Below are 11107 nucleotides of genomic sequence, written 5' to 3' on the forward strand. Positions count from 1 at the left end.
AATAGAATACAAATTAATAAAGGCATGCGCGTGGTCTAAATACTAATTAAGAGGTTTAGTGGGTTTTTAATTTTTTTCAAAGGGTAAATGTGAAATGTGTTGAGTAATGAGAGTATCTATCTCCACCTCTTACCTTTTAGCATGTCAAGGTCAGTTGGGAAAATTGTCAAATTTATAGGTGTTGTTAAGAACAAAACACCTGTGGCTGTGGGAAAAGCACATGAACAAATGTGTGTGTGTGTATATATATTTATTATATAAGTTGAGAAAAGAAAAGTCATGGATGGATGTTTGGGCAAAGAGAGATATCACCATCACTTCATGTTTTTTCAAGGAAAAGGATGCATATAATATATTATTATATATTTTCTGAATTAGTGTAAAAGAATAGTTGGAGGAGCCATCAATTAACTTTGGCATGCATGCATTGTCTTCATGCCAAAATATGTTAAAAGCATCCATCAACATTTATTGTCTTTCTTTTTTTTTCCCTTTTTCTGATAGATATGAAGCCTTCTTGACTTATTTCCACATCCATCAATTAGTTTGGGTGCAAATACAAAAGGCATTGCAGTACAGTACAGTAACAGTAACAGTAACAGTATTGGTTTGAGAGAGAGAGAGATATATATATATATTCCTCAGAAACAGCACAACTCAGACACAAAGCACTAACTTGTGATGAATTAATTAAAGTAATACTACTGTTACTACTAGGATTAATTTAGGAGGAGAGACTAGAGAGGTGCATTAGCATTGGCATATGCAGATTGCAGATTGCAGATTGAGGAATGAGGAGGATATTAATTTCCTTCTTTTTTCTTCTTTCTTTGTTGCATTAATTGCTGGGTCATAGAAGGTTAATGATTGATTGACAAATGTAAAGGGAGAAGAAGAGCGCTCCAAAAGGAAGCAAAAGAGGTGGGTCCTTTACTGTCTAGAAGAATCTTCTTTTCTCTCATCTTTTTTTTTTCTTTTTTAGTTTTATTTTAATTTCTTCCAATTCCAAGCGGTGGCCCCCTAGCTAGCTAGCTAGCTACCTCTCTCCTTACAATTATAATCCATTAATTCTTTCTTATATATATATATATATATATATATTCAAGATGTATATGTTATATCATGCATAAGCTTATTGCTAGCTAGGTAATAATAAAAACCTTAATTATTCACATATATAACAGTAATGTGGAGTTGATTGGCATCATGTAGTGGCTCATATATATATAAGCCTCTTAAGCATCAACCTTATCACATGGCAAAACATTAATTTATTAATCAATCAATTGCCAATACTAATATATATATATAATGCTCCAACGGTATTATATTAAGGACAGAATCATTGACTTTAGACATCAAGAGATAAGGGGACAATTATTAAGGGAAATTAAAAACAAAAAAATTACATGAAGATAACAAAGAAATATGAGAGCTGGAAACAATCATGGGATGCATGTTACAGAGAAACAACGAAGCACATTTAATTAATTAATTAATTAATTAATTAATTATTTCAATATCATGCATGTAACCTCCATCCCTCCTATCATGCATGCATGCAGTCAAATATATATATATATATATATATATATATATATATATATATATATTTCTCAAATTGCAATGTTCACATGCATGTATATGTATCAAACAGTAATGATAGTCTTTTGGATTTACAGAATGTATCCATATCTTTTTTTCCTTGTGCGCTTTTATGATAGTGGATTTTTGCCTTTGTCCTTTCATGATGTTTCGTTGAAACATCCATCTTGTCCTTGGTAATTAATTAAATATATAATCAATTAATATAAACACCATTAGAAGAAGAAAAAAATGGAGTTTAGATTGGAGATGAAGAATTAATACGTTTAATTAATTAAGGTCAATTTTAAGTTGGATAGTCTAAAACCAAGGATAGATAGCTCCATATAAATACATGCATATATACATACAAAAAAGAATGAAGACAATAAATATATAAATGGGCATATATATATGTGTGTGTGTATGTATGGAATGGAAGTGTGGGTACTGATTACGTACAGTGTGGTAAAAGCGGCAATTATATATATATATATATATATATATAAGGTAAATTAAAAGGAGGAAATTAATTAAAATGAAAAGAGAGAAAATAATGATATAATGATAAGGGGGGGGGGAGGGGAATCTAATATAATGTAGGGGTGGGGGGGCTAATCATAAAAATAAAGGACCATATAAATTTGGGAGTGAGCTTGACAGTCCAACAGAAATCAATATATATATATAATTGAATTCAATTGATGGTTAGTGCGTGTCGATTTCATTGAGCCCCAGCCTCTCTACCCCTTAATTGGATTAATCGATACTGCCCTGCTGCATGCTTTTGCTTTACAAAATTCAAATTCAGAATTATTCAAGTCGGTTTATAATATATATATGTGTGTGATTTGTGATTTGTGAATCAACTACACACACACACACACACACACTACGTCAATGCCATCGCTTGTGTGAGGTCACCGTTACCAGTACGCGCGCCAGTACTATATACCTAGCCAGCTAGCTACTTAATTAAACCCATTTAATTAATTTCCACATCCAAATGTCTCTTCTTATTCTTTTTTCTTACTTACTTACTTACTGGCTGAATTTAAATATTTACTATTATATATGAATATGGTGAGTGGTGACAACATATGTAAATTTAGATGATGTTGAGGCTACAACCAAATTAATTAGTATTTTCTGCATAATGTCTGCATCACGGTTTGAAATCATGAAACAGGAGGCCCTTTACAAAAATACATATATGATATATGTGTCGCCGTTGATACTGAGTGCTTTGGTGGATCTCAATTTCATATTCATATTTCTTTAATAATGTAATAGTGTCTAGTTAATAGTGTAATTGAGGAACTTGACGTTGGTTCTCTCTCTCTCTCTCTCTCTCTCTCTCTCTCTCTCTCTTAATTATTTTTGAGGAAATTCTTCATTAAGTGATCAATATCTTGCTTTTCTCTTTAAGATAAGTAATTGAAATTTTCACAATTAATCTTGCAATTCAGGTTACATGCATGCATTTCTCAATGCAATAAAATAATTGCCAGCTGTTAAATGATTTTGGGGAACGAGCAGTTAATTAAGAACCCAAGTTAAATTAAGTGGAACCTACAAAAAAAAAAAAAAAAAAGCTTTTAAAAAGAAAAGGTTTAAAAAGGTGTGGCTGCTGGGATTCGAGCCCAGGTCTCTACGGCCACAACGTAGAATTCTAACCACTAAACTACAGCCACTTTTGTTGTTACGCTTCTTATACTTTTTATTTTGTAATAACTTCTAAATTAATAATGAAGTTCAAATGTGTTTCAAAATAGTTACATGCAACTGATGCTCTGCCTATTCCCATATATAGTTGAAATTGTTCTTGTATTGAGCAGAGAAGGCAGAGGCACAGCATGTATCTACCTCTATTCCCACATAATGGAATAATTCTTTCACATGCTATCAAGGTATTTTATTTTATTAATTACAAATAATGTGGATTTGGACTGTTAATTTCAAAAGAACAAATTAATACACAAATTACATTAAAACTATCATCTATCATTGCAGATATGGCATGAATGAATTGTATACAATCTCTTGGATAATATTTCATACAGACGTATTAGACCTTTGGTAGTATATATGTATGTTTGTTTTTAATAATTACTGGAGTGTACAGTACTTACCAGAAATTAAATTTGATGAAGATATGTTTCAGGTGAAACAGCAAGGTGCGTGCAGTACAAACTTATATCAGGACCTTAGCCTGTGCAATCCTATTTTACTAGGTTATTAATTCCTTTAATTTATTTGTTGTTAACATTGTTATAATCATTTTATAGCACCTGCTTTGACGGTAATGGTGCCAGATGAGCATCAGTGGTTCGGGGTGGCGTTGCTCTAAAAAAGCAATGCAAAACAGCAACTACTGCACTCGGCACTGCTGAAACAAATCAACTTCCTCCAAAAAGTACGTCAGATAATCAATATATAGCCAAGTATTTTACATTGGTGCATCCAGCTCTGAGATATAGAGAACCAGCTTTAGAAGGTTTGCTAATTGTAAGTCAATAGTTTTAGAGTTTATGCTTTTGTTATCTAATATATAGGCATCTCTGGAATGCAACTTTTTGGGATCTTCTGATTTTGCATCTCTGGAATTTTTTTTTGTAGATTTGCTGCAAGTGATTTGACAATGCATGCATGCCAAAATTGATGGAGATGCCACTGTAAAGATGTATGTTGTGGTGCTGTGTTAGAGCTTAATAGGATTCAGAAATGGAGTCCGCATTCGTCTGCATTATCACACCGTTTGAGTTTAGCTCCGGCCCACACTTGTAAATTGTAATGCACAAGGTCCCTTTAAGATTCGTGCTAATATATAACAGAACGGATTGGATCTAAACTCAAACAATGCGTTACTGCAGAGAATATAAATTGCCAGAAATGATGTTATAATGAAAACACAACCAACAAGAGAGATGATTGACATTTAACAGTCTCTGACTTCTTTCTTTACTAGAAATGGTATGGTATCAATGCCAGACCTAGATCTGTACTAGAAATATTCTATTCAAAATTGCTACATTCTTTAACCAGGTGAGATGAGTTACCATTAAAAAAAAAAAAAAAAATTGATTCAACCCGACTTGATAGGTGACGTTAGGAACTTGGTACCAGACCGACATTACCAGCTCTGAATGAGATACTAGCTTAGGTTTTCTATTGTCAGCGACTGATGTGCAAAAACCCAGAAGGCCACCGAGTATTTGCAATAACTGTTTGTGCTTCTAACATATCTAAAACAGGAACGTAAAAGATTAAAAAACAAAAACAAAAACAAAACAAAAAAGGATACCGGTACCAAACACACCCCCAAAACAATTATATTTCTTTTTCTCTTCACGCAAGAACAAACAAACATTAAGTACATTTATTTTTTACAAGGTGAAAGTAATGATAGCTCCGTAGTCCGCCCCCAAAGAAGAAAGAATAATATTTAGCTTTGAACAGAAAAATACACAAAGAGTACAATAAACAGTAACCACCCCATTTTCCCCTCGCTCTCTCTCACTCGCTACACTATTTATGTATATATCGCCCTGTAAATTAAGTACATCCAAAAACCAAGTTCGTTCCATAGAGTTACTCTAGTTTGTTTGGAAGATCAAAAAAAAAGAAAAAAAAGCTGATGATGATGATTATGATTATGATTATGATGATGATGATGAATAGAGTGAGTGATGCAACTAAGAAGAGAAAAGAAAGAAAAGGAAATAAAGATGGTGCATCATTCATCTTGCAAAATACCAAGTCGCTCTCTCACTTCACCTGAAACCACCATATGGTTGTTGTTGTGAGCCAAAACCAGCACCTGAACCCATCATGGGGTTGTACCCCATACCGGGTGCACCAGGCGGCATGCCTCCCATTGGTCGCATAGGCATTCCCTGGACCCCGCCTCCCATGCCCATGCCCATGCCCATACCCATGCCTCCTCCCATGTTGCCGCCCATGCCACCACCCATGCCGCCTCCCATGCCGCCCATGCCCATGCCTCCCATCCCCCCCATTGGCTGGTTCATGCCACCATAACCGCCACCATTGCTGGCACCCCCCATTCCCATTCCCATCCCCATGCCTGGGCCCATGCCCATACCGCCCATTCCCATTCCCATACCACCCATGCCAGAAGCAGCCATGGGATTGCGAGGAGGCGCCATGCCTCCTACACCGGCACGACCAATGCCTGAGCCACCACCCATTGCCTTCCCCATTGTCACAGTAGACACAACTGCAGGAGCAGCAGCACTTCTCTTATCCTCCCTCTTCTCCTTGCGGTTCATCGTATCAAAGTCCACTCCGATATCAGCATGTGGGTTTATTTTAGCTGCATTATTTTTGTGAAAAAAAAATCCATGTCACGATACAATTAACTTCTAATGCTCAATAGATTGTGTATACCAAAAACAAAAAAATCAAATTATGAGCAGAGCAGATGGTGTATACTAGATTGAAAAGCCAAAAAAGAGCACTTACGACCAGATATGTTGAGATTGACAAGCCCTCGGTTCAAAGTGTCAGTCCATACACTTGATTTTGTCTCGAACTTTGCTGAGGACTGGGGTGCAGACTGGGATTGTGGCCTAGCACCAGCTTGCGGAGCAGCACTTTCAAAAGAAATGAGGGCTGATTGGTTAGAAGGCTGGGAAGGCATACCGAAATTAGTGCCTGCATTAGGTCCTGGAATTTGGTTCATGAATGCAGTTGCTGGCTGAGGCTGAGGCTGAGCTGCTTGGAAGGAAACAGAGGGGTTGTTAACAAAGGCTGGTGTAGCGGTTGATGCCTGAGGCTGAGGTGCCAGAAATCCTTGTTGAGGTGGGGCAGAAAACTGGTTTTGGGCTGTGAACTGGTTTGTTGTCTGCATGAAATGGTTTTGTTGCGCAGGAGTAAACTGGTTTTGTTGTGTAAACTGGTTTTGTTGCCCAGGTGTAAACTGATTTTGCTGCAACGAACCAAAGGGTGCGGATGTCAGTGCCAACTGAGGCTGAGAGATCGCAGGAACACCAGCTGCTGCTGTTGTGGTACCCAAAAATGGAGTAACACCAAGCCCATCTCCAGTTCCGCTTGGAGTTGGGTCGAAATTCACGTCCCCAAATGCATCTCCAAAATCGAAACTGGGAGCAGGAGCAGGTGCAGGTGCAGGTGCAGGAGCAGGAGCAGGAGCCTGGAAGGAGCTGACACCACTGCTGAAGGTATCATCCTGAGGAATAGCCTTGAAAGGGGTGTCTCCAAATGGATTGCTGCCAACCTGTTAACGGCATTTTAATGGAAACAAATTGCATAAACAATCAAGTTGCAAAAACCAAACTAGCCAAATGGATTGCTGATGGATGTAACCTTACCTGGTCAAATGGTGAGGCGGCGGCAGCTTGTGTGGGCATGGATGCAAAGCTGTTCGCCTCAAAACCTGAATTTATAGAGGCAGCATGATCATCTGTGGTAGCGGTGGTAGTTATGGGAACCAAAGCTAGGGAACCAATTGGATCAGATCCAAACAAGTCCATCTCCAGGCTGCTTACTGCCGATGCAGCTGGTGGTGGAACTGATGCTGATGGGGCACCAACAGGGGCAGCTGACAAAAAAAAATACACATGCAGTGTCAATTATCATGAGATGTCTCAACAAGCTAATAAATTTTCCCAATGCTTTTAGTTCTGGACTCCAAAATTTTCACTAAAACAATTTGGTACGAAAATGAGGTTTTGTTTAATGTACAATATTTGCAGGCCGACTTATGTACTGAAAATTTACTATGTAATAAGGGTACAAGTGTAATATACACAAAATGGTTCAGGCCAATGGGATGTTCTTTTAAAGTAATAGACAGATTAGAAACAAAATTTTCTTGATTAAGTATCAATTGACTTGACAAAATGCACTGATATCTATACCAAATTTAGATATTTGATTGGTGGGTACTAACCAAATTTAATTTAAGTGAGAAATTAACCTAAATCGAGGCTTTAAATAGTGACTTGTACTTGCATATCGGGTTGTGGTGAGTACAGGTTGAGAAGTATTACCTGAGAAGGAACCACGTGGATCAAACTCATCAAAACCATCCACAGGGATACTTGTTTGTGTGGGAAGTTGCTCCGAGACAGGAGGTTGTGCAGGGGCAGCAGCAGAGGCAGGGATGGGGGCCGACACAGGCACAGGTGCGGGTGCGGGTGTGGGGGCAGGCACTGCTGCAGGTGCAGGGATTGGTTCGGCTCTTGGTGCAACTGCTGCTGTTCCGTTCTCTCCATCCCTTTCATTTGAGAAATGAAACATTTGTTAGCAAGTTTTGTTCATTCTTTAAATCATGATTCCAGAAAGAGAGGAAGTATGTGAGAGTAACAAAAGTACCTCTCCTCATGTGAAGGCACTGGAGAATCTCTGACGGCATCTTCATAGCTAGGAGGTGCAGGTGGAGAAGCTGCAGATGCAATGTTCGGCTCAGATAGCTTGCGCTCAATTCTTCTGTTTTATGTACAGAATAAAACTAGTTAAATAATAAAGTTTTCTTATCTTTGTTTTTCTTTGCTGGCTGTTAGGGTAAGGGGACCAAAAGTAAAAAACAACAACAACGAAGCCTTTAGTCCAAAACTAAACAAGTTGATCTAATTTTGCTTCAAAAGAAACAAATTAACAGTATTAAGTGACAAAGAAATGTCACCTGTCATCATTAGAGTCATCAGCTCTACCACCTCCAGCGCTCCTACAGCATACAAAAATGAAGTATTTCTTTAGAGAAAAGTGGCTAATATCAACAAATTACAATCCACAGGAACATTTATTTAGCAGTTGTTAAGTTGGAAAAGGATAAGAAAGGAGGGAGAAATAAAATACCGCGAGGAGTAGCGGTCATCATCATCATAGGGACGATCTCTGTCGCGGTCAAAGCTGTTCCTGCTGCGGGAGGGGTACCCGTCACTGTAGTTGCTGTTGCTGTTTCGGGAGCCGCGGTAGTCGTCATCCCTGTCCCTGTCTCTCCCATTGTAGCTGCTCTCCCTCTCATCGCACTCCCTGTCCCTGCCATCACGGCTGTATGGATCCGACCCCCCTCTACCGTACCTCTCCTCGTCTCTCCCATTATACCCATTGTTCTGATCCCCGTACCGATCATCATCGTATCGATCTCCATACCCTCCTGGTCCTGGGTATGAACCACCACGGCTTCCCCCTCCGGTTGAAAAACTGCTACGATACCTATGTAATAATAACACAAATTAAAAATCTTAAAAGGAACAGGAAACTACTTTTCTTTGCTCTTAGGAGAGAGAAAGAGGGACAGGAAAAGGAAACTACTTTTCTCTATTGGCAGCAGCTTTCTGACGGACCTCCTGTATCCTTTCCTTATTATTCACAAGAGAAACAAGGCTCTGCGATTTCCTGCGCACATTTTGCCCTTGGTCCCTCCCGCTTGAGTCTATGTACTGGAAGTCTGCTAATGTCTGCCAAATGAATCAGTGTTATCATCATCATTATATAATGTGTTGAGTAAATAAATTCATTAAGAGTAAATGAGCAGGAGAAGTGGTACCCCAATCTGGTAAGAGTGCTCCCTGATGTCATCAATGACACGCTCAGATCCATGCGCCACCAGGTAGTCCAGAACGGTCAAGGCCTATCATTTGTACATCAATAAACATTAAAACGCATCGTAATTTGATTTCATCTTTTAGAAGTTGAAACAATAGAAGAGGATGACAAGCTGAGACACCCACCTTGTAAACGTGCCGCCAATTTTTACCGGTATCATTTATCCTCTTCCAGATAACATTCATTATCATTTGATACTCGTGACTGCATTACATGTTACAATCAATCATCAATTGTCATCTTCCATGGAATAAAAAGACAATATGCAAGTAAACCATGGGTCTAATTGAACCTTGTAATGCATAGATATAGTAAATGTTCTTTTACAAGCATGACACTGATGCGGCACTATCGAATTGAAAGATGATCAGAAATATTTTTGGGGACGGAAAAAAGACTTACTAGTTGTGAGTTGCATGTGCGATATCCGCCAAAAGTGTACCATGTGGGCCCCAGGGTTCATTGCTTGTAGCATCTAGAATCTGAAAATGACAAATTCAAACCATTGATAAATCGAAAACCTTATTGTGAAACAGCAAAGGATGAAGAACAAAGAGCAAAGTACAAAAGTTAACTGGAATAATAAAGAAGTACCTTCTGTTCAACGTGTGGTACTTTAAGAACTTTCTTGTTGACCCCTCTTTTTCTGAAAAGTTACCAGATAACAGCTTCAAAATCATTAATCCAAATGCTAGAAAGGCAAGAAAAATATAGATACATATGATGTATATATATAGTTTGAAATGTGACATAAAAAGAGGCACATACAGATCACGAACAGTCTGGTCAAATGCTTTCTTCATGGTTCCTTTCGCCTACCTGGGGAGAGAGCACAATAAATAAAATTCAAAACAAAAGACCTGACAATGTGCCTAAAATGAACAATGGATGGGGTAAGTTTTCAAAGAATTTCCCTGAATCAATTCAGGCAAAGCTAAATTTGGTAATAATACATAGAGCAGAGCACTACAATGGAGATGAGCATAAAAAAACAGCCTATATCATTATCCAGAAATGGAGGACATCCAACTAGGTTTGTAGCAATGTTAGGAAAGTATGGATGAGTAGGAAATAGCAATCAGTGAAGTAGGTGAGATTAATTACATTTGAAGAAAGAGTTAGAGATCTAGCTAGAAGAGGAGGAGAGAAAGAGATAGACAGATCTAACATACATCACAATATATAATAATAAATGAATGAATGAGAGAGGGAAAAAAGGAACCTGGCAAATTAAAGGAGAGAGGGAGGGAGATGTAGATCTGATGGTGAGGGCCGCAGAATCGGATCTGATCGAATGGGATCAGATCGGATATGCTGCTTTGGCCGGAGCAGAATGGAATGGAGAGTCAGTTCGGTGAGATCTGTCAGTCGTTTTTAGTTTCGTTGCAACGCCGGAGTTGCGTTCCGGAGGTCCCCGACGTATCCCCGTATCCTGTATGCCGTATCCAATTGGAATTCAAAATCCTGATGCAGTCGCAATTAGAGAGAGGGGAGAGGGAGAGGGAGAGAGAGATGGAAATGAGTGTGTGATTTGTAGATCTGAATCTGAGCTTGTGAGGCGACGGAGAGGAGAGGAAGACGAACAAAGAGGTTGGCTGCCTGGCTGGCTGGTACAGCTACAGAGAGATAGAGAGAGAAAAAGAAGATGCGAAATGGGAAATGGCACGAATAATAAAAAATGAAATGAAATGAGAAAGAAAGAGGAAAAGAGGCAAATAAAGTCAAGGATGGATGACACCACATCTCACATCTCAAATCTCAATGGACATTGGAGTATTGGACAGGGATACAAAAGTGTACTATATATTAATCAAATTATATTCATTAGGGATTAGGGGAGGGACTGGAGTCACTAACCAATAAACCATAAACCATAAACCATAAACCATTACATTATATAATGAATTATATTGCTCATTAAATTAAATTA

At 38.4% G+C, this 11107-nt stretch overlaps 1 protein-coding gene and 1 non-coding gene across 5 annotated transcripts; both read right to left on the reverse strand.

Annotated features, from left to right (window-relative positions):
- Positions 1–3206: 3206 nt before the first annotated feature.
- Positions 3207–3278, reverse strand: TRNAH-GUG (transfer RNA histidin (anticodon GUG)). The gene has a single exon. It is a non-coding gene; the product is annotated as a tRNA-His (tRNA).
- A 1607-nt stretch (positions 3279–4885) lies between these two features.
- LOC144563803 (clathrin interactor EPSIN 3-like) lies at positions 4886–10864 on the reverse strand. Of its 4 annotated transcripts, none has more exons than XM_078313268.1 (14): positions 10400–10864; positions 9946–9996; positions 9772–9823; positions 9580–9659; positions 9303–9381; positions 9119–9202; positions 8884–9029; positions 8425–8784; positions 8252–8293; positions 7942–8055; positions 7617–7843; positions 6936–7165; positions 6070–6841; positions 4886–5920 (listed from the first exon to the last, which is right to left on the reverse strand). In XM_078313268.1, the coding sequence occupies exons 2-14, from the start codon at positions 9978–9980 to the stop codon at positions 5358–5360; spliced, it is 2784 nt and encodes a 927-aa protein (XP_078169394.1). In that variant the 5' UTR covers positions 9981–9996; positions 10400–10864; the 3' UTR covers positions 4886–5357. The 4 variants fall into 4 exon arrangements, with proteins under 4 accessions (XP_078169394.1, XP_078169405.1, XP_078169396.1 ...); XM_078313279.1 differs by lacking the exon at positions 10400–10864 and having other exon boundaries at positions 4886–5527; positions 5564–5920; positions 9946–10083; XM_078313270.1 differs by lacking the exon at positions 10400–10864 and having other exon boundaries at positions 4886–5524; positions 5555–5920; positions 9946–10083.
- Between the last annotated feature and the right edge of the window lie 243 nt (positions 10865–11107).

This window comes from Carex rostrata, chromosome 1, assembly GCF_964058835.1.
Source record: "Carex rostrata chromosome 1, lpCarRost1.2, whole genome shotgun sequence".
NCBI classification, from domain to species: Eukaryota; Viridiplantae; Streptophyta; class Magnoliopsida; order Poales; family Cyperaceae; genus Carex; species Carex rostrata.